This window comes from Macaca fascicularis, chromosome 19 (assembly GCF_037993035.2).
Source record: "Macaca fascicularis isolate 582-1 chromosome 19, T2T-MFA8v1.1".
In the NCBI taxonomy this organism is placed as follows: domain Eukaryota; kingdom Metazoa; phylum Chordata; class Mammalia; order Primates; family Cercopithecidae; genus Macaca; species Macaca fascicularis.
Window position 1 is genome coordinate 43571767 of NC_088393.1, and position 22408 is coordinate 43594174.

The window sequence follows — 22408 nt, forward strand, 5'->3', positions numbered from 1 at the left end:
AAAAAAAAACCAAAAAACCCCAAAAACCAGAAAAGAATGTAAAAGATACATGGAACAACATTAAAGTGTCTAACATATGTGTAACCCACACAGAGAAAAGAACAAAAATGAGAAACAAACACTATCCGAAGATATAGTAACCAGAATTTTCCCAAACTGACAAAAGACATCAAACCCAAGATTTACAAAAATTCCCAGCTGAGCCTAGTGACTCAGGCCTGTAATCTCAACAATTTGAGAAGCCAAGGAGGGAAAACTACTTGAGGCTAGGAGTTTGAGACTATCCTGGGCAACATAGGGAGACCCCATCTCTAAAAAAATACAAAAGTTCACTGGGTGTGGTGGTGTGCACCTGTGGTCCAAGCTACTTGAGAGGCTGAGGTAGGAGGATCACTTGAGCCCAAGAGGGTGAGGCTGCTGTGAGCTAAAATCGTATCACTGCACCCCAACCTGGGCATCCAAGCAAGACCCTGTCTTTAAAACAAACAAACAAACAAACAGAAAAAAAACTTCCTAAATACTTCCAGCAGATAACACAATATCCACCACACTATAAAACTATTCCACAATATAATTGGGATTTTTACATTTCACTGCAATATAAAGGTACGCACACCACAGTAATCTGTTAAAAAAAAATTCTAAAAGCAGCTAAAAGGAAAAAATACCTGTAAAACAATTACCTCTGAAGGAGTTACAATGTAAGTGACAAACTACTACTCAATGGAAATAATAAAAGACAGAAGACAAGGAGGGGATATTTGCTAAGAGAAAATAACTGCCAACTCAGAATTCTATTCTCCACAAAAATAAAGACAAAATTTTGTACCCTGTAAAAATTAAGATGAACGGCCGGGCGCGGTGGCTCACGCCTGTAATCCCAGCACTTTGGGAGGCCGAGGCGGGCGGATCGCGAGGTCAGGAGATCAAGACCATCCTGGCTAAGGTGGTAAAACCCCGTCTCTACTAAAAATACAAAAAAAATTAGCTGGGCGTGGTGGCATGCGCCTGTAGTCCCAGCTACTCAGGAGGCTGAGGCAGGAGAATGGCGTGAACCCAGGAGGCAGAGCTTGCAGTGAGCCAAGATCGTGCCACTGCACTCCAGCTTGGGGGACAGAGTGCGAGGCTCCGTCTCAAAAAAAAAAAAAAATTAAGACGAAATAAATACATTTTCTAATAAAACGTAAGAGAATGTATTGCCAGTGGGCACAATAAAATAAATACTAAGTAAGTTATTTGGGTACACAGAAAATGGTTCCAGATAAAAGCAATGCAATGCAGAAAATAATAAGGCGCACTGTAAAAGGTAAACATGTGGGCAAATGTAAACAAACATTCACTACATATTACAATTAGAAATTAATGCCCTGTGGGGATTAATTTGTGGAATTAAGATACATGACAACATGGCTGGGTACAGTGGCTCACGCCTGTAATCCCAGCACTTTGGGAGGCTGAGGTGGGGGGATCACCTGGGATCAGGAGTTCAAGACCAGCCTGGCCAACATGGCAAAACCCCATCTCTACTAAAAAATACAAAAATTAGCCAGCATGGTGGTGCATGCCTGTAGTCCCAGCTACTCAAGAGGCTGAGGTGGGAGAATCACTTGAACCCAGGTGGCAGAGGTTGCAGTGAGCTAGAATCCCACCACTTCACTCTAGCCTAGGCAATAGAGTGAGACTGTATATCACAAAAAAAAAAAAAAAAGATATATGACAACAAATGCACAAAAAACTGAGGACACATAAAAGGAATTAAACTACTATTAAGGGTTGGGTACAGTGGCTCACGCCTGTAATCACAGTACTTTGGGAGGCCGAGACAGGAGGATTTGAGCCCAAGAGTTCAAGACCAGCCTGGCCAACACAGTGAGAACCCCATCTCCAAAATAAAACAAATTAGCCAGGCATGGTGGTGTGTACCCGTAGTCCTACCTACCCAAGAGGCTGAAGTGGGTGAACTGCTTGAGCCCAGGAGTTTGAGGTTGCAGTGAGCTATGATCACACTACTGCACTCCAGCCTCAGTGATGGAGTGAGACCCTGCCTCTATAAATAAATGAATACTTTTTTTAAAATTCTATTAAGAGCCGGCCGGGTGTGGTGGCTCATGCCTGTAATCCCAGCACTTTGGGAGGCCGAGGCTGGTGAATCACAAGGTCAGGATATTGAGACCATCCTGGCCAACACGGTGAAACCCCATCTCTACTAAAAATCCAAAAAAAAAATAGCTGGGCGTGGTGGTGGGCACCTGTAGTCCTAGCTACTCGGGAGGCTGAGGCAGGAGAATGGTGTGAACCTGGGAGGTGGAGCTTGCATTGAGCTGAGATCTTGCCACTGCACTCCAGCCAGGGCAACAGAGCCAGACTCTGTCTCAAAAAAAAAAAAAGAAAAAAATTATATTAAGATCCCTACAAGTTTGAGAAAGATATAAAGAAGCTAATTGCAGGTTTGATGCAATAAGTAAATAATGTATTTGTTAATCTCTAAGGCAACCACAAGAAGAGAACTAAATGTATGTATAACGATCATGTTATAAAAGGAAAAACTAGAATAAAAATGCTTGATTAATCCAAAAAAGGCAGGAGAATGAAAAAAGGAAGAACATACTGAGCAAAAAGAAAAACACTGGGAAGACAGCATATTTAAATCCAAATATATAAGAAAATTAATGAAATGTAGACGGATAAAATACATCAATTAATAGACAAAAATGGCTGGGCACAGTGGCTCACACCTGTAATACCAGCACTTTGGGAGGCCAAGGTGGGAGGATCCCTTGAGGCCAGGAGGTTTAGACCAACCTGGCAACACAGTCAGACACTGTGTCTATAAAAAATGCTTAAAAATTAGCCATGTGTGGTGGTGCGCACCTGTAGTCCCAGCTACTCAGGAGGCTGAGGTGGGAGGATCACTTGAGCCCAGGAAGTTGAGGCTGCAGTGAGACATGTTCATGTAACTGTCCTCCAGCCTGAGGCAACAGAGAAGACCCTATCTCCCAAAAAAAAAAAAAAAAAAAAAAAAGAAAGAAAAAGAAAAAGATCTTCCTTACCAACACTGTGGATAGGATGCTGTTTCCATTGATGGGGGCAGCCTAGTGCAGGCTGTTGCAGTCCATGCGCGGTAAGGGAAGTATTCAGAGAAGAGCAGCCCAGCATGTACCAGGCAAACCTATCAGGAATCTAACATTTTCTCTCAACCTCCCACTAGTACCATTCTCAGCAAAACCAGTATCATCTTCAATTTGAACAAATGAAATAGCCTCCTAGTGGGTCTTCCAACGATCCATCATGCCCTTATTCAATCTATTCTCTGTAGAGTGATATTTAAAAATCAGCTCATGTAGGCCGGGTGTGGTGGCTCATGCCTGTAATTCCAGCACTTTGGGAGGCTGAGGCAGGTGGATCACGAGGTCAGGCGTTCGAGACCAGCCTGACCAACATGGTGAAACCCCATCTCTACTAAAAATACAAAAATTGGCCGGGCGCGGTGGCTCAAGCCTGTAATCCCAGCACTTTGGGAGGCCGAGACGGGCGGATCACGAGGTCAGGAGATCGAGACCATCCTGGCTAACACAGTGAAACCCCGTCTCTACTAAAAATACAAAAACTTAGCCGGGCGAGGTGGCAGGCGCCTGTAGTCCCAGCTACTCGGGAGGCTGAGGCAGGAGAATGGCGTGAACCCGGGAGGCGGAGCTTGCAGTGAGCTGAGATCCGGCCACTGCATCACAGCCTGGGTGACAGAGCGAGACTCCGTCTCAAAAAAAAAAAAAAAAAAAAAAAAAAAAAAAAAAAAAAAAAAAAAAAAATACAAAAATTAGCTGAGTGTGGTAGTGTGTGCCTGTAATCCTAACTACTTGGGAGGCTGAAGCAGGAGAATTACTTGAACCCAGCTCAGCAGTGAGCTGAGATCACGCCACTACACTCCAGTCTGGGCAACAGAGCGAGACTCCATCTCAAAAAAAAAAACAAAAAAACCAGCTCATGTTACTCCCCTGCTCAAAAATCTCCAGCAGCTTTCTACCACACTTAAAATAAAAAATGTCAGATGCAGCTGAGTGCAGTGGCTCATGCCTGTAATCCCAGCACTTTGGGAGACTGAGGTGGGAGAATCACTTGAGCCCAGGAGTTCAAGACCAGCCTGGGCAACATAGCAAAACCGTCGTCTCTACAAAAAAATACAAAAATTTTCCAGGGGTGGTGGCATGGGCATGCGCCTATAGTCCTAGCTACTTGGGAGGCTGAGGCCAAGGTGGGTGGATCACCAGGTCAGGAGTTCAAGACCAGCCTGGCCAACATAGTGAAACCCTGTCTCTACTAAAAATACAAAAATTAGCCAGGCGCGGTGGCAGGCACCTATAATCCCAGCTACTCTGGAGGCTGAAGTGGGAGAATCGCTTGAACCCGGGAGGTGAAGGTTGCAGTGAGCCGAGATCACGCAACTGCACTCCAGCCTGGGCAACAGAAGCGAGATTCCATCACACACACACACACACACACACACACAAACACACACACACACACAGTCAAATGCCTTCTCCTATGATATACAAACCATTACATGATCTTGCTTTTGCCTAACATTATCTTGTTTCTATACCTTTCACCTACCTTTTGAATAAGCATCTGAATCATCTTGGGCTTCTTGCAGTTCCTCAAACATACAAAGCTCCCCTCTCCCCACCCAAAGCCTTTGTATTTGCTGATCTCTGCCAGGAATGTCCTTGCTTTAGATATTCATATGGCCGGCTCTTTTTTCATGTCACTACTCAAGTATCACCTCCTCAAAATGTCCTGACCACCCTATTTAAAATATCCCTCTCTACTTGCCAACTTCCATTCTTGCCCAGGCTGGAATGCAGCAGCGGGATCTTGGCTCACTGCAACCTCCACATCCCAGGTTCAAGCGATACTTCTGCCTCAGCCTGCTGAGTAGTTGAGACTACAGGCGTGTGCCACCACGCCCAGCTAATTTTCGTATTTTCAGTAGAGACAGGTTTCACAATGTTGGCCAGGCTGGTCTCGAACTCCTGGCCTCAAGTGATCCTCCCGTCTCAGCCTCTCAAAGTGCTGGGATTACAGGTATGAGCCACTGCGCCTGGCCCTTCTTACTTTTCTTAATCCTTGTCGCTACCTAGTGTTATGTATTGGTGTACTTGTTTACTTAATGTCCTTACTCCTATTAAGATGGAAACATGATTGCTGGGACGTATGGGTCTCATTCACATCTGCTCCACTAGCGTCCAGCACAACACATAGTTCCGACTAGGCACTCAAGTACTTGCCAAATAAATGAAGGAATATATTTCTAGCCAATGAAAGCCAAATCAACCTAATCATGATAGAAGCTGGAAAGAAACTGGGTCCTAAATATGGACTGAACTGTGTTCCCCAAAATTTTAATGTTGAAGCCCTAACTAACTGTATTTGGAGATGGGGCTTTTAGGAGGTAATTGAGGTTAAATGAGGCCTAAAGGTGGGGTCCTAATCCACTAGAATTACTGGCCAGGTAATTTAAGGAGAGGAAGAGGGCCAGGTGCAGTGGCTTGCGCCTGTCATCCCAGCACCTTGGGAGGCTGAGGTGGGAGGATCACTTGAGCCCAGGAGTTCAAGACCAGCCTAGGGAATACAGTGAGATCTCTGTCTCTACAAAAAATGTTTTTTAAAAATAGCTAAGTGTGGAGGCATGTGCCGGTAAACCCAGCTACTCAGAAGGCTGAGACGGGAGGATTGCTTGGGCCCAGGAGTTGGAGACTGCAGTGAGCTGTGATGGTACCATTACACTCCAGCCTGGGCAACAGAGTGAAACCTTGTCTCAAACAAAAAAAAAAAAGAAAAGGAAAAAAAAAGGAAAAAAAAAGGAAGAGAATGGCCTCTTTCTCTCTGTGTGTCATATGGGGACACAGCAAGAAGACAGCTGCCTGCAAGACAGGAAGAGAGACTTCACCAGAACCCGGCACCCTGATTTCGGACTTCCAGCCTCTAGAATCGTGAGAAAATACATATCTGGTGTTTAAGCCACCCAGACTATGGTATTCTGTTATGGCAGCTTAAGATGACTAATACAGATTTAGATAGAGATAAAACTGTAGTCACTGATTCAAAAAAAGAGTAGCCCCTCTCTTTGTCAAATCTTTTCCCCTTTCTCCTCAACAGCATCCTTAAAAAAAAACTTTTTTTTTTTTTTTTTTTGGTGACAGAGTCTCGTGCTGTTGCCCAGGCTGGAGTGCAGTGACTGGATCTCAGCTCACTGCAAGCTCCGTCTCCCAGGTTTACGCCATTCTCCTGCCTCAGCCTCCCGAGTAGCTGGGACTACAGGCGCCCGCCACTTCGCCCGGCTATTTTTTGTATTTTTTAGTAGAGACAGGGTTTCACCGGGTTAGCCAGGATGGTCTCGATCTCCTGACCTCGTGATCCGCCCGTCTCGGCCTCCCAAAGTGCTGGGATTACAGGCTTGAGCCACCGCGCCTCGCCTAAAAATTTTTTTTTATTTTAAAATAATTACAGATCCAATGGAAGTTGCACAAAAATGTACAGAAAAGTCCTGTGTAGACTTCACCCAGCCCCTCCCAGTGTTAACATCTTAGGCAAGTATAGTACAATATTCAAATCAAGAAATTCATGTGGCCAGGCGCGGTGGCTCATGCCTCTAATCCCAGCACTTTGGGAGGCCAAGATGGGTGGATCACCTGAGGTCAGGAGTTCGAAACCAGACTGGCCAACATGGTTAAACTCCTTCTCTACTAAAAATACAAAATTAGCCGGGTGTGGTGGCACATGCCTGTAATCCCAGCTACTTGAGGGGCTGCGGTGGGAGAATCACATAAACCCGGGAGGTGGAGGGTGCAGTGAGCCGAGATCCCGCCACTGCACTCCAGCCTGGGCGACAGAGTGAGACTCTGTCTCAAAAAAATAAAAATAAAAAAAGAAAGAAATTAATGTTGGTATATTCCATAGAGCTTACTTAGACTTCACCAGTTCTATGTGCACTCGTGTGTTTATGTGCATAGCTCTATGCAATTTTATCACAGGTAGCCTGCTAAAACCACCACCACAATCAAGATACTCACCCGTACCATGACTGCAAGACTTCCTTGTGTTACCCCTTTCTAACCCAAACCATCCTCTCCTCCCTACATCCCTACCCTTGGAAACCACTAATTTGTTTTTCCATGTCTATGTTATTTTGCAAATATTACATACGTAAAGTCATGTAGTGCATAACCATTTGTGATTGATTTTGTCACTCAGCATAATTTCCTTGAAATTCACCCAAGTTGTTGCATGTATCAAGAGTTTATTCCTTGCTGTTGCTCAGTCTATTCATGGTATTGGTGTGCCTTTCACTCAGTTTTAATTGGGCTACTTATCATTTTAGCACTGAGTTGTATATACACTAGATACTGGTCCCTTGTCAGATACGTTTTACCACTATTACTCTCCCAGTCTGTGACTTACCCATTCATCTTCTTATTGGTATATTCTCATGAGACAAAGTTTTCAATTTGGATAAAGTCTAATGTATTAATTATTTATTTATTTTGAGACGGCGTCCCACTCTGTCACCCAAGCTGGTGTGCAGTGGTGTGATCTTGGCTCACTGGAACCTCCACCTCCCAGGTTCAAGTGACTGTCCTGCCTCAGCCTCCCGAGTAGTTGGGATTACAGGCATGCCACCACGCACGGCTAATTTTTGTATTTTCAGTAGAGATCAGGTTTTGCCATGTTGGCCAGGCTGGTCTCAAACTCCCAAAATCAGGTGATCCGCCCGCCTTGGCCTCCCAAAGTGCTAGGATTACAGGTGTAAGCCACCTCGCCCGGCCTGATTTTTTTATTTTTATGGTTATTGTTTTCACTCAAGAAACCTTTGCCTACTGCCAAGTCATAAGTTGGGATACTCATCACTGTCCTGTTTCCCTCTAAAAACTTTATGATTTTAGCGTTTATATGTAGGTCTAAAAACCATCTCAAATTAATTTTGGTATGAGGTAAAGGTTGAGAGGTTTGTTTATTTGTTTCCCCAGTTATTCTAGTACTATATGTTGAAAAGACTTTCTTCTCCCCATTGGAATGCTTTGGCATCTTTGTCAAACAATAAATGACCCTTTAAGTGTGTGCATGGCAGGGTATGTTTCTAGGACCTCTGTTCTGTTTTGTTCGGTGATCTTTGCCAATATCATACTGTCTTGATCACTGTAGTTTTAATAAATCCTGAAGTTTGTTTGTTTGTTTGTTTTTTGAGATAGAGTCTCACTCTGTCACCCAGGCTGGAGTGCAGTAGCGCGACCTCCCTGCGCCTCCCAGATTCACGCGATTCTCCTTCCTTGGCCTCCTGAGTAACTGGGACTATAGGCACGTGCCAAGCCAACATCGGGTAATTTTAAATCCTGAAATATCTTGATGTCATGTCATCTAAGTCCTGTAATATGTTCTTATGTTTTCAAGTTGCTTGGGATATGCTAAGTCATTTGTTATTTTGTATAAATCTTAGAATCTGCTTGCTAATTTCTACCAAAAAAAAAAAAAAAAAGCCTGCTAGGATTATGACTGGAATTATATTGAATTAATAAAATTGAAATTTTTATAATACTGAGTCTTCCCATTCCAAAAATGATTATTTCTATTTATTTAGGCCTTATTTAATTTCTCTTAGCAATGGTCTATGGTTTTTAGCGTAGATGTCTTGCATATGTTTTATCAAACTCAATTTTTAGTATTTTATGTTTTTTGACACTCTCATAAATTGTTATTTACTTTTCCTTTTTTTTTTTTTTTTGCTTCTAATATGTAAAACACAACTGATTTAGCTATTTATTTATTTATGACTCAGAGTCTCACTCACTCTGTCACCTAGGGTAGAGTGCAGTGGTGTGATCTCAGCTCACTGCAACCTCCACTTCCCAGGTTCAAGCGATTCTCGTGCCTCACCCTTCCCAGTAGCTGGGACTACAGGCTCGCACCACCATGTCTGACTAATTTTTATATTTTTAGTAGAGATGGGGTTTCACCATGTTGACCAGGCTGGTCTTGAACTCCTGACCTCAGGTGATCCACCCACCTCGGCCTCCCACAGTGCAGGGATTCCAGGCATGAGCCACCATGCCCAGCCCTGATCATCTATCTATCTATCTATCTATCTATCTATCTATCTATTTATTTTATTTTTTGAGATGGAGTCTTGCTCTATCATCTGAGCTGGAGTGCAGTGGCATGATCTCGGCTCACTGCAAACTCTGCCTCCTGAGTGCAACCAATTTTCCCACCTCAACTCCTGAGTAGCTGGGATTACAGGCATGCACCACTACATCCAGTTAATTTTTGTATTTTTAGTAGAGATGGGGTTTCATCATGTTGGTCAGGCTGGTCTTGAACTCCTGACCTCAAGTGATCTGCCTGCCTTGGCCTCCCAAAGTGCTGGGATTATATGTGTGAGCCACTGCACCCGGCCTGATTTTTTTTTTTTTTTTTTTTTTTTTGAGACGGGGTCTCGCTCTGTCACCCAGGCTGGAGTGCAGTGGCCGGATCTCAGCTCACTGCAAGCTCCGCCTCCCGGGTTCACACCATTCTCCTGCCTCAGCCTCCCGAGTAGCTGGGACTACAGGCGCCCGCCACCTCACCCGGCTAGTTTTTTGTATTTTTTAGTAGAGACGGGGTTTCACCGGGTTCGCCAGGATGGTCTCGATCTCCTGACCTTGTGATCCGCCCGTCTCGGCCTCCCAAAGTGCTGGGATTACAGGCGTGAGCCACCGCGCCCGGCCAATTTTTTAACATTAACTTTATAGCCTGTGACCTTATTGTGATTTTTCAATTACTATTTCGAATAGTTGTTGTCTTGATTCCTTAGGACTTTCTATGTACACCATCATGTCATCTCCAAATGCAGACTTACGTCTTCGTTTTTTGATATTTATGTCTCATTTCTTTTTCTTATTGATAATGGATTTTTGCAGTTTATAGTGTATTTTTTTAATAGGTGCCCCTTACCAGATTGAGGAAGTTCCCTTCAATTTCTTGTTTGCTGAAAGCTTTTTATCATAAATGGATGGTGGATTTTGTCATATGCTATTTTTACATATATGAAGATGACTGCTCTGGTTTGAATGTTTGTTGCCTCCAAAACTCATGTTGAAAATTAATTCCTAATGGCAATATTGAGAGTGGGGTTTTTAAGAGGTGACTGGGCCATGACGGCTCTGCTCTCATGAATGGATGAACCTATTCACGGATTGGTGAGTTAATCAATTAATGGGTTATCACAGGATTGGGACTGATGACTTTATAAAAAGAAGGGAGGCCTGAACTAGCACATTTGCATGTTCAGCCCCCTTGCCATGTGATGCCCTGCAAAGCCTCAGAATTCAGCAGAGTCCCCAACAGCAAGAAGGCCCTCACTAGACACAGCCCCTTGACGCTGGACTTCTCAGCCTCCAAAACTGTAAGAAATAAACTCCTTTTCCTTATAAATTACTGAATTTCAAGGTATTCTGTTATAAGCAACAGAAAATGAACTAAGATAATGATCATATGGTCTTTCACTTTTTCTGTTAATATGGTGAATTAACAGGTAGAAAGAAACCCTACTTAATCATCATTTTTGTATATCATTATATTTGATTTGTTAATATTTGGTTAAAATTTTTGTATCTATGTATGGAAAAGATATGGGTTTATGCTTTTTTTGTAATTTCTTTTTCGGGTTATGGTATGTTATGTTGGCCTCATAAAATGCATTCCTTTTCGGAAGGAGTTTGTACGATACTGCTGCTACTTCTTCCTTAGATATTTAATGGAATTCACCAGTGAAACCATCTGGGGCTGGCATTTTCTTTGTGGAGATTTCTGATAACGAATTCAATTACTTTAATAGCATAAGGGTATTCAATTTCTTTTACATCTTGTGTCAGTTCCGGTAAGTTGTATTTCTCCAGAAATTTTAAAATTTAAGTTATCAAATTTACTGGCATAAAGTAATTCATGGCATTCTCTTATTATTCTTTTTTTTGGAGTAGGGGTAGAGTCTCACTCTGTCACTCAGGCTGGAGTGTAATGGCGCGATCTTGGCTCACTGCAACCTCTGCCTCCCAGGTTCATGAGACTCTTGTGTCTCAACTTCCAGAGTGGCTGGGACTACAGGCACCCGCCACCATGCCCAGCTAATTTTTGTATTTTTAGTAGAGACAGTGTTTTGCTGTGTTGGCCAGACTGGTTTGGAACCCCTGACCTCAAGTGTCCAGCCTACCTCGGCCTCCCAAAATGCTGGGATTACAGGTATGAGCCACCATGCCCGGCCTCTTATTATTCTTTTAATGGCTATTGGATCTAAAGCGAAAATTCCTCTTTCATTCCTGATATTAGTAATTTATGTTCTTTAAAAAAAGAGAACATAAATTACTAGGTGTTTACCATCTTTGTTGATCTTTTCAAGAAATCAATTTTTGGCTTTATTAATTTTATTTCTTTTCTATTTTGCTGATCTCTGCTCTTATATTTAATTATTTTTTTCTTCTATCAGGAATAGTTCTTCTCTTTAAAGTGAGAGAGAAATATGAAAGATGAGAAACAGTGTTGCAATCAAGGTCAATAGAAAGTTCCTTTGCTAGTCCAGGCTTAAAAGATATTAATTTGCTTCAAGTCCCAAGCCCTTCCTCCATAGGCCACGGACTTTTTGAAGAGAGATCCCAACATCTCAAGGGTGTGCCTCCACCCTAGTCAGTTTAGCTATTACCTGCAGTAATGATTTCTCAATGCCTGCTCAGCCCTCACTCACCAGGGCAGTATCTTCTTGTCCCTTCCCTTACAACCATCCCGGGTTCCTTCCCTTCTTCATCCAATAAGGTAATCACATCTGGTTTAGAAATGGAAGGTCCTGCTTAAAAGAAAAATGTGACATGAAATTATACACCCAAAAATCTTTAGATTCAGATTTGGTTAAATTTATAATTAACTATAAATCAATATGACACTTTATAAAGCCTAAGTGCAAAGAATTGCAAGGCAGTTGAAGAATGCTCATATTAAGGTAACTTGAGGGTCACAACGAATAGCCTGTGTGAGGTTAAATTAATTATACTAAGGTCATTATATTAACCATCTGGTCAAGAACAGGCCTTAATATAATTTAACCTCACACAGGCTCTGTTGAAAGGCAGTATTGTGTAGAGGGAAGAACACAGACTGGGTCCAGACTGTCTGGCTTTACATCCTGCCTTTGTTTCTGTGTTACCTAGCAAATTATTAACCTTTTGTGTCTATGTTTCCTCAAATAAAATGAAGATAATAGTATCTTTTCATAGAGTTGCTGTGAGGATTAATTAATAATGAACAATGCTTAGAATAATGTTTAAGCCCAAATATATGGTGATGTTTATTAACATATACACATAATATATGTATTAGCTATTAGCTATTTACTGTTATCATTTTGATGAGTGCATAATAAAAGGTTTATTGAGACATTCTCAGATCTTTTCTAGGATATTCATTCAATGTTAAAGGCCAGGCTTTTAGATTTTAATTTTCAATTACAAAGTAGGTAGAACTGAATAGTCTGTTATAGGAAACAGAATGTGTTTCAGGGTTTTTTCTGTTTGAGACGGAGTCTCGCTCTGTCACCCAGGCTGGAGTGCAGTGGCGCGATCTCAACTCACTGCAACCTCAGCCTCCTAGCTTCAAGCAATTCTCCCTGCCTCACCCTCCCAAGTAGCTGGGATTACAGGCACATACCACCATGCCTGGCTAATTTTTATATTTTTAGTAGAGATGGGGTTTCACCACATTGGCCAGGCTGGTCTCGAGCTCCTGACCTCAAGAGATCCACCTGCATCGGTCTCCCAAAGTGCTGGAATTACAGGCATGAGCCACCATGCCTGGCCTTGAGGGGTTGTTTTTGGGATGGAGTCTTGCTCTGTCACCCAGGATGGAATGCAGTGGTGTGATCTCAGCTCACTGCAACCTCCCCCTCCTGGGTTTAAGTGATTCTCCTACCTCAGCCTCCCAAGTAGCTGGGATTACAGGCATGCACCACCATTCCCGGCTACGAGTTCTAAACAACCTTTCTGGATCCATCTCACACTATCTATGTTCTACAGACTCCTTTGATTTTTAGAGAAACTCAGAACCCCTATGTCTAGGTATTCTACTTGCAGATGGACTAGAAAGTGGTGTGAAGCATTTATGTCAATTCCAAGCTCCAATATATGGTGAAGTCTGGTTTCTTGAACAATGCTTTTGCCATATTCAAATCCATCTCCTTGGATACTAAGGAAATCAGGAATTACAGAGTCTGAAGGAAGCCTGAAGGGCATAGCTGACTGGACATGATGAAATGGAGAGGCCTAGTTCCAACCTAACAAAGCTTAAATCATTCCTTTGGGAACAGAAAGTGGAAGTTTTAGATCGTTTTTCTAAATATAGTCCTGAAATTGACAGCAGAGAAAGTTAATATCATTTGGGATAAATAAACTTACCTAATGAAATGAAGTTGCTATAGTTCTCCCACATCACATCCCTATATAAGTCCCTCTGAGCAGGATCCAGGAATTCCCATTCTTCCTGTGAAAAGTCTATGGCCACATCCCTGAATGTCACTGAACCCTGAAAAAACAAACTCAGTTATTACTTGTGAAAATAAATTAAATACTTTTACAATGGAAAGAGGGGAGATTGAGGATTGCATTGCAGAGAGGGGTAACATGGCATGCAAACAGCACTGGTCTGAAAACTTGTGACATGAGTAGGGGCCAGTAAGAAAATCAGTATTTCTGAAGCATTGAGCCTACATGTTCTTAAATAGTCCTGTGGCTACAGATATGATGACATTTTCATCCAAACATATCTAGAAATGAGTACGTAACCCAAAAAATCCTAATTAAATGAAATATTGCACACAAGCCTTTTGAATACTATGTGCCTCCACCATAAATTCTTTTTTTTTTTTTTTTTTTTTTTTTTGAGACGGAGTCTCGCTGTGTCTCCCAGGCTGGAGTGCAGTGGCGTGATCTTGGCTCACTGCAAGCTCCGCCTCCTGGGTTCACGCCATTCTCCCGCCTCAGCCTCCCAAGTAGCTGAGACTACAGGCGCCCGCCACCACGCCTGGCTAGTTTTTTGTATTTTTAGTAGAGACGGGGTTTCACCATGTTAGCCAGGATAGTCTCGATCTCCTGACCTCGTGATCCACCCGCCTCGGCCTCCCAAAGTGCTGGGATTACAGGCTTGAGCCACCGCGCCTGGCCCACCATAAATTCTTTAAAAATGTGAGGTCTTGAGGCAAAGTACAGAGGCTCATGCCTATAATCCCAGCACTTTGGGAGGCCCAGATGAGAGAATCACTCGAGCCCAGAAGTTCAAGACCAGCTTGATCAACATTAGCAAGACCCTGTCTCTACAAAAAAAGAAATTTAAAAATTTAAAAAAAAGAAATATGAGGTCTTGGGCTCTCTTTTTCCCTTTAACGATCATTTAAAAACATTGATAAAAATTTATCTCACATGTGCTACAAAATCTCTAAGAAGATAGATTCAAATTCATCACAAACTCGGGTTTTATTATAAACACTTTCCCTTTTATAACCAATTTTTTAGCAAACTTTCAAAAATTTGTTCGATGGCAGTCTACATTTTTAATATATTAGATTCTTTTTTCTTTAGATATTTTAATTCAATAAAATCTTGAAAGTCTTCCCCAATTCTCAATGTCTACCATATCTAATCCTTACGGATGTGAATCATCTTCTTGCTTGTCACCATCTATCATCTCTCGAACATCGTTTTTTTGTTGCTGAGTTACAGGATACTGAATCATGAAGATATCATAAAGATATCACCGGGACACCAGTATCAATCATTTTCTTTTTTTTTTTTTGAGACGGAGTCTCACTCTGTCGCCCAGGCAGAAGTGCAGTGGCGTGATCTCAGGTCACTGCAAGCTCCACCTTCCGGGTTCACACCATTCTCCTGCCTCAGTCTCCCGAGTAGCTGGGACTACAGGTGCCCGCCCCCATGCCCGGCCAAATTTTTTTGTATTTTTAGTAGAGACGGGGTTTTACCATGTTAGTCAGGATAGTCTTGATCTCCTGACCTCGTGATGCACCCGCCTCGGCTTCCCAAAGTGCTGGGATTACAGACGCGAGTCACCACGCCTGGCCCCCTGTATCAGTCATTTTCATGAAGAGTCATTTTGCTCCCCAAAAGATATCTGGCCATATCTGGAGACAACTTTGGTTGTCACAATTGGAGGAAAAGGTGTGAGTGTTACAGGCATCTAATGGGTAGAGGCCAAGGACACTGTTAGACATCCTACAATGCACAGGACAGCCTCCTACAATACAAGACTCTCCAGCAAAATGTTAATAGTTCAGGCCAGGTGCAGTGGCTCATGCCTGTAATCCCAACACTTTGGGAGGCCAAGGTGGGCAGATCACTTGAGGTCAGGAGTTTGAGACCAACCTAGTCAACATGGTGAAGCCCTGTCTCTACTAAAGATACAAAAATCAGCTGAGTGTGATGGTGGGAGCCTGTAATCTCAGCTACAGGAGGCTGACGCAGTAGAATCACTTGAACCCAGGAGACGGAGGTTGCAGTGAGCTGAGACCACTGCACTCCAGCCTAGGCGACAGAGTAAGACTCGGTCTCAAAAAAAAAAAAAAAAGTCAATAGTTTCAAGGTTGAGAAATCCTGCTTTAGACCAGCACATCCTGTAAAAATACACAGTGGACCTCGTTCCTGGCATTCTTCTCCGCAGGAGGAAATCTCCATTGATTGATGTATCTATTTGCAGTCCTATTCTGATCACATCCTATTCACCCTATTGGTGAAGGAGGGATCCCTGCCCTAAAAAGTACAAGACAATCAAATAGCCCACGCCGGACAGATGAGATTGACAGCAATTTGTTAGATGCATATATTCAGAGCCTGAGAGAGGACATCATACATCACGCAGGGGCACAAGGGGGTTGCATTCAAGAACAGCATGAACAAGCAGGGGTGTGGGAGGCAGGCTTTACAGTAATAACAAGGTGAGGTGTTCCCTGGTTCCTGTAGTGGTATGTGATTGGCTTGTTTGAATAATTCCATAGGCTAGGAGGGAGGTGAAACCCATTAGGTTGAGGACCATGAGGCGTGTAACTTGTCCAGCTCATAGGGGAACTAGCTGAGTAGGAAGCCTTTCCCGCTGGGGGTGGGCATGTCGGGTAAGAGCAGGGAAACTCATGGTTAGGCCTTTAGGGTCTCGACAAAGGTGCCAAGGCACACATGAAAGTTTAGGCCTTACCTTATAAGGCCCAATTACATCTCTACCCAATTCACCTAACCCTAAAAGCCTTCCATAGCATAGGGTCTCAACACACAAAAAAACCAAGGTCAGTCAACACTAAATCCTATCTTATATACTTGAAAAACTCAGATCTGTGGAGAAGTTTAGAGTTTTCCCCATAAGCAATCAGATAAGACCAAAATCTCTCTGTCATCAAATCACAGATCTTAAGGAAAGCTCAAAATAGGGACCTCCCACTTAACATCAGTAATCAATTCCTGAAAATCAGACATTTTAACGATTAACCAGGTACCTATTTTTCCATAACGTATTTTCTATTTTCTTTCTTTTCTTCCTTCCTTCCCTTTTCTTTCTTTTCTTTTTCTTTTCTTTTTTTTTTTTTGACAGGGTCTCACTCTGCTGCCCAGGCTGTTGCCTAGGCTGGAGTACAGTGATGTGATCACAGCTCACTGCAACCTTGAATTCCTGGCCTCAAGCAATGGCCTCCCAAAGGAGGGATTACAGGCGTGAGCCACTACACATGGCCTCCCATTATGTTAAATCAGAGCATTATAAAGTGTTGTATGTCAATTCCATCCCTCAAACTAGCTTCGCACATTTTCCTCCAATATAGAACTATGGGACACAGTGGGTCAGTGCACACACAATATCTTTGCTTTTAGTATTTTTTTTTTTTTTTTTTTTTGAGACGGAGTCTCGCTCTGTCACCCAGGCCGGAGTGCAGTGGCAGGATCTTGGCTCACTGCAAGCTCCGCCTCCCAGGTTCACGTCATTCTCCTGCCTCAGCCTCCCAAGTAGCTGGGACTACAGGTGCCCGCCACCACGCCCGGCTAATTTTTTGTATTTTTTAAGTAGAGACGGGGTTTCACCATGTTAGCCAGGATGGTCTCAATCTCCTGACCTCGTGATCCGCCCTCCTCAGCCTCCCGAAGTGCTGGGATTACAGGCATGAGCCACCGCACCCAGCCTGCTTTTAGTATTTTAATCATCTCTTTTACTAAATTCATTTTTCTCACTTGCTTTGTTTCTTTCTCCACAATTTTCTTCAATACTTTTCCAACCTTTTAGGAACTCATTTTACACTAGACAAAAACGAGGGCTACATGTGAAGCACAGTATGGAAAATTGTTTCCAACAAGAACGTAACAGCAGGAACAGCTGACGCTCAGGATGGTGCTGCTACCTCCTCAGTCACTAGCTGCACCAGGTACACATATGCCCTTGAATGATAGTTAGTTACACACATTTCAAAACATCTGCAGATGGTTCCATTGGTCTAACAACTGTATTTGGGATATAACAATATTCTTCCTGGATGTTATTTTTGTTTTAAAAAAAAAAAGGCATTGGATCAGGAGCGGTGGATCACGCCTATAATGCCAATATTTTGGGGGGCTGAAGTGGGAGAATCACTTGAGCCCAGGAGTTCGAGTTCAGCTTAGGCAACGTAGTGGGACCCCATCGCTACAACAAATTTTAGAAGTTAGCCAGGAGTGGTGGCACGTGCCTGTAGTCCCCAGTACTCAGGAGGCTGAGGTGGGAGGATCACCTGAGCCTGGGAGGTTGGGGCTGCAGTTAGTTGGGATCATGCCACTGCATTCCAGCCTGGGTGACCAAGTGAGACCTTGTGTCAAAAAAAAAAAAAAAAAGAAAAAAAAAAAAGGCTAGGTGTCATGGTGGATGATGTCTCATGCCTGTAATCCCAGCACTTTGGGAGGTCAAGGCAGGTGGATCATTTGAAGTGAGGATTACAGGCGTGAGTCACCGTGCCCAGCCATGGAGCAGGTTCTTGGATGAAGCTCTGGTAAGCAGGAAGTTTCAGAATAAAAAATGAATCTATATACATGATACAGAAATTGACAGTATTTCGAAAAGGACAGAGAAACATTAACTTACATGGGCCATGGTTTTAGAAGCGCAAAAACTGGTCAGTCCTTTTCAAGATTTCTCTGTTGGAGAACTATGGAGTCCTGATAAGCCAGAGCTGAAAGAAAAAAAAGAAACCATGAAATAAGCTGTGCCACAGAGCTCCCAAAATGATGTACATCATAAATATGAAAACTTTTTTCTCTTCCATTCCTTCTCCCAAACTACTTCCATTGGCTCTTCCAAACTACTACCTACCATTATGACCATCCTATCCTATACCCACATAAACTGGGGAAAAGTATAGGGAGTCTAAAGAAATACAAGCTCTGGCCAGCTGCAGTGGCTCTCGCCTGGAATCTCAGCACTTTGGGAGGCCGAGGCAGCCGGATCACCTGAGGTCAGGAGTTCGACACCAGCCTGACGATCATGGAGAAACCCCGCCTCTACTAAAAATACAAAATTAGCCGGGCGTGGTGGCACATGCTTGTAATTCCAGCTACTTGGGAGGCTGAGGCAGGAGAATCGCTTGAACCCAGGAGGCAGAGGTTGCGGTGAGCTGAGATTGTGCCATTGCACTCCAGCCTGGGCAACAAGAGCGAAAGAAGAGAAGAGAAGAGAAGAAAAAGAAAAGCTCTGAAGAAATAGGTGACAAATGATGAACTTGGTGTAGAAGGCTAGCTACTTCTGCAAGAGGATTTTGGACCAGGTCGCCCTCTGGCAATGTGGATGGATCTGGTCCAGGCACTGGATTACTCAGATTTGTTCTGAGCAGCTCCTCCTCACTGTAAGACAACTTTTCAGGACTGAGATGGGCCCTGAATCCTGCCCCTAGAATCCTGCCTGAACTGCCTAAACACAACAACTAAAAGACCACACAGATTGAACCTGGCACCTTCCACCAATGTGAGGCTACCCTTGCCTTCCCCAGCCAGGAAGCTCACCACTCCAATTTTCCAAACAGGGCCTCCCATACCTTGACATCCTTCACCACTCCTTCTCTTTTATTGACTTTTTTTTTTTTTTTTAAGATGGAATTTCACTCTGTCACCCAGGCTGGAGTGCAATGGCACGATCTCAGCTCACTGCAACCTCCAGCTCCCGGGTTCAAGCGATTCTCCTGCCTCAGTCTCCTGAGTAGCTGGGATTACAGGTACACGCCACCAAGCCCAGCTAATTTTTATATTTTTAGTAGAGACGGGGTTTCGCCATGTTGACCAGGCTTGTCTTGAACTCCTGACCTCAGGTGATCCTCCTGCCTCAGCCTCCCAAAGGGCTGGGATTACAGGCGTGAGCCACCGCGCCTGGTCCCACTTTCCTTTTAGTATCCAAGCTGGGGACAGAAGGGATTCATGATTCCTGCAGTTGGTCAACAACATTCATTGAGAACCTCTATGTGTTAGGTACTTTATACACACTGTCAGTTGTCCTCAGTACTGTTCTGCAATGTAGTGCTCTCCTTTTAATAGCTCAGGAAACTAATGCCCAAGGGTCGAATCAGTTAAGTTGCAGATGGAGTCTTGTTCTGTCACCCAAGCTGAACTGCAGTGGCACGATCGTGGCTCACTGTAACCTCTGCCTCCAGGGTTCAAGCGATTCTCCTGCCTCAGTCTCCTGAGTAGCTGGGATTACAGGCGCCTGCCACTATGCCTGGCTAATTTTTGTATTTATAGTAAAGACAGGGTTTCACCATGTTGCCCAGGCTGGTCTCGAATTCCTGACCTCAACTGATCCGCCTGCCTCAGCCTCCTAAAATGCTGGGATTACAGGCGTGAGCCACCACACCCAGCCTAAAAGCCAGTTTCTCTTTCAACTCAGGTATTTGTCTCTGAAGCAAGGATTTCTGCTTCATCAGGAGAAATCTGATCATCAGCAACTTACTAAAAAAAAAGAGTAATAACTAACAGTAGATTTTATTTTGTTTTTCTTTTCTTTTTTTTTTTTTTTTTTGAGACGGAGTCTCGCTCTGTCGCCCAGGCTGGAGTGCAGTGGCGCGATCTCGGCTCACTGCAAGCTCCGCCTCCCGGGTTCACGCCATTCTCCTGCCTCAGCCTCCCGAGTAGCTGGGACTACAGGCGCCCACAACCGCGCCCGGCTAATTTTTTGTATTTTTAGTAGAGACGGGGTTTCACCGTGGTCTCCATCTCCTGACCTTGTGATCCGCCCGTCTCGGCCTCCCAAAGTGCTGGGATTACAGGCGTGAGCCACCGCGTCGGGCCCTTATTTTGTTTTTCAAAAACAGGGTCTCACTCTGTTACCCAGGCTGGACTGCAGAGGCATGATCTTGGCTCACAGCAGCCTCCCACCTCAGATTCCCAAGTAGCTGGGACTATAGGTGGGCACCACCATGCCCAGCTAATAATCTTTAAAAAAATATTAAATCTCAGAAGATAGCAAAATAGTTCTCTCCATCTATGGTCCACCTGCAGAAACATCAGTTTGAGCAATTATCCATGAACAAAAATGCCTTCACAATAGCTAAGGCAACCAGGTGAGAGATCGCAGTACTGGGTTGTAGCACAATAATAAGAAAAGAAGGCCGGGCGCGGTGGCTCAAGCCTGTAATCCCAGCACTTTGGGAGGCCGAGACGGGCGGATCATGAGGTCAGGAGATCGAGACCATCCTGGCTAACACGGTGAAACCCCGTCTCTACTAAAAAATACAAAAAACTAGCTGGGCGAAGTGGTGGGTGCCTGTAGTCCCAGCTACTCGGGAGGCTGAGGCAGGAGAATGGTGTGAACCTGAGAGGAGGAGCTTGCAGTGAACTGAGATCCAGCCACTGCACTCCAGCCTGGGTGACAGAGCAAGACTCCGTCTCAAAAAAAAAAAAAAAAAAAAGAAGCACTGAAGAGTGCAGGAAGGAGAGTTCGACATTACCCATGTCACCCTTCCCCAACTCAAGGCAGCACAGTGTAGACAAAGGTATTGCCCATTTGGGGAAGTCAGAAAAGTGAGCACAGAACTTTTGCCTGTTCCCTAATACCAGGCCTGCCCAGCAACAGGGAGACTCCCAACCCCAGACTCCAGGCCAGTAGCCACAGACTGACCCTCTAGACCTGCTCTGGCATCAAGAAAGATCATGAAGCCCAGGCTTCAGGCTTTCATGATGAACTCCACCTCCAGGCTGCCACCACCATCAGGCTGACATCAGAGGCCCTGGGCTCCAACAGCCCTCAGCAACAGGCAGGCCTCAGTGGCCTCTGCAATCAGGCACATAACAGTATGGCACCATTCACAGTGGTCTCAGGCTTTGAGCGTGCCACAGCACTGCACTGGCCAGATTGGCCCTGGCCTTGGGGCATGCTATGTGCAACATCAGAGAATGTGGTTCCAGCCTTTTGGAGCATCCCAGCACTATACCCACCATAGCAGCCCCAGCCTTAAGAACCAAACCAGACAGGCTGCCCAGAATCACTGGATGGGCTGACTACTGATGGGCTTTCCCAGATGAAACTCATTCTGCAAAGACTGGAATAAATACACAGTCCTTTCAAGTGTGCAGACATCAACGCACGGTCACAAGGATCAACAACAATCAGGGAAACATATCACCAATAGGACAACATAAAGTGCCATTGATTGACTCTAAAAAAATGGAGATGTCTGAACTGCCTGATAAAGAATTCAAATAGGCCAGGCGCGGTGGCTCACGCTTGTAATCCCAGCACTTTGGGAGGCCGAGGCAGTTGCATCACGAGGTCAGGATATTGAGACCATTCTGGCTAACATGGTGAAACCCCATCTCTACTAAAAAATACAAAAAAAATAGGTGGCGTGGTGGTGGGTGCCTGTAGTCCCAGCTACTCAGGAGGCTGAGGCAGGAGGATCACTTGGGCCCAGTAGTTCAAGGTTGCAGTGAGCTATGATCATGCCACTACACTCCAGCCTGGGCAACAGAGTGAGATGAAAGGAAAGGAAGGAAGATAAGGAAGGAAGGAGGGAGGGAGGGAGGGAAGGAAGGAAGGAAGGAAGGAAGGAAGGAAGGAAGGAAGGAAGGAAGGACGGAAGGAAGGAAAAAGAAAGAGGAAAGAGAAAAAAAGAGAAGCAAAAAAACTTTCCAAACCTGAGGAAAGGTAAATATCCAGGTATAGCCCCAAGTTAGAAGGAAGAAAATAATAAAGATTAGGGCAGAAATAAATGACACAGACTAGAAAGCCATTAGAAAGAATCAATAAAATTAAGAGTTTTTTTTTTTTTGAAAAAATAAAAAAACCTCACAAAATTGACAAACCTAACTAAGCTATATTAACCAAGAGAAAACAGAAAATATTGAAA

At 44.0% G+C, this 22408-nt stretch overlaps 1 protein-coding gene across 4 annotated transcripts in view; it reads right to left on the reverse strand.

The window, feature by feature from the left end:
* The window catches only part of ZFP14 (ZFP14 zinc finger protein), a 39166-nt gene that overhangs the window by 9978 nt on the left and 6780 nt on the right, over positions 1–22408 (reverse strand). For 3 of the 4 annotated variants that reach the window (XM_005588956.5, XM_015441758.4, XM_065536498.2), the window contains exons 2-4: positions 18163–18250; positions 13464–13590; positions 11765–11866 (exon numbers count right to left, since the gene is read on the reverse strand). In XM_005588956.5, coding sequence (XP_005589013.1) covers positions 11765–11866; positions 13464–13590; positions 18163–18171 — 238 coding nt within the window. In that variant the 5' untranslated portion in view covers positions 18172–18250. The remainder of the gene's footprint in view (positions 1–11764; positions 11867–13463; positions 13591–18162; positions 18251–22408) is intronic. The other variant, XM_005588958.5, reaches the window with a different exon arrangement.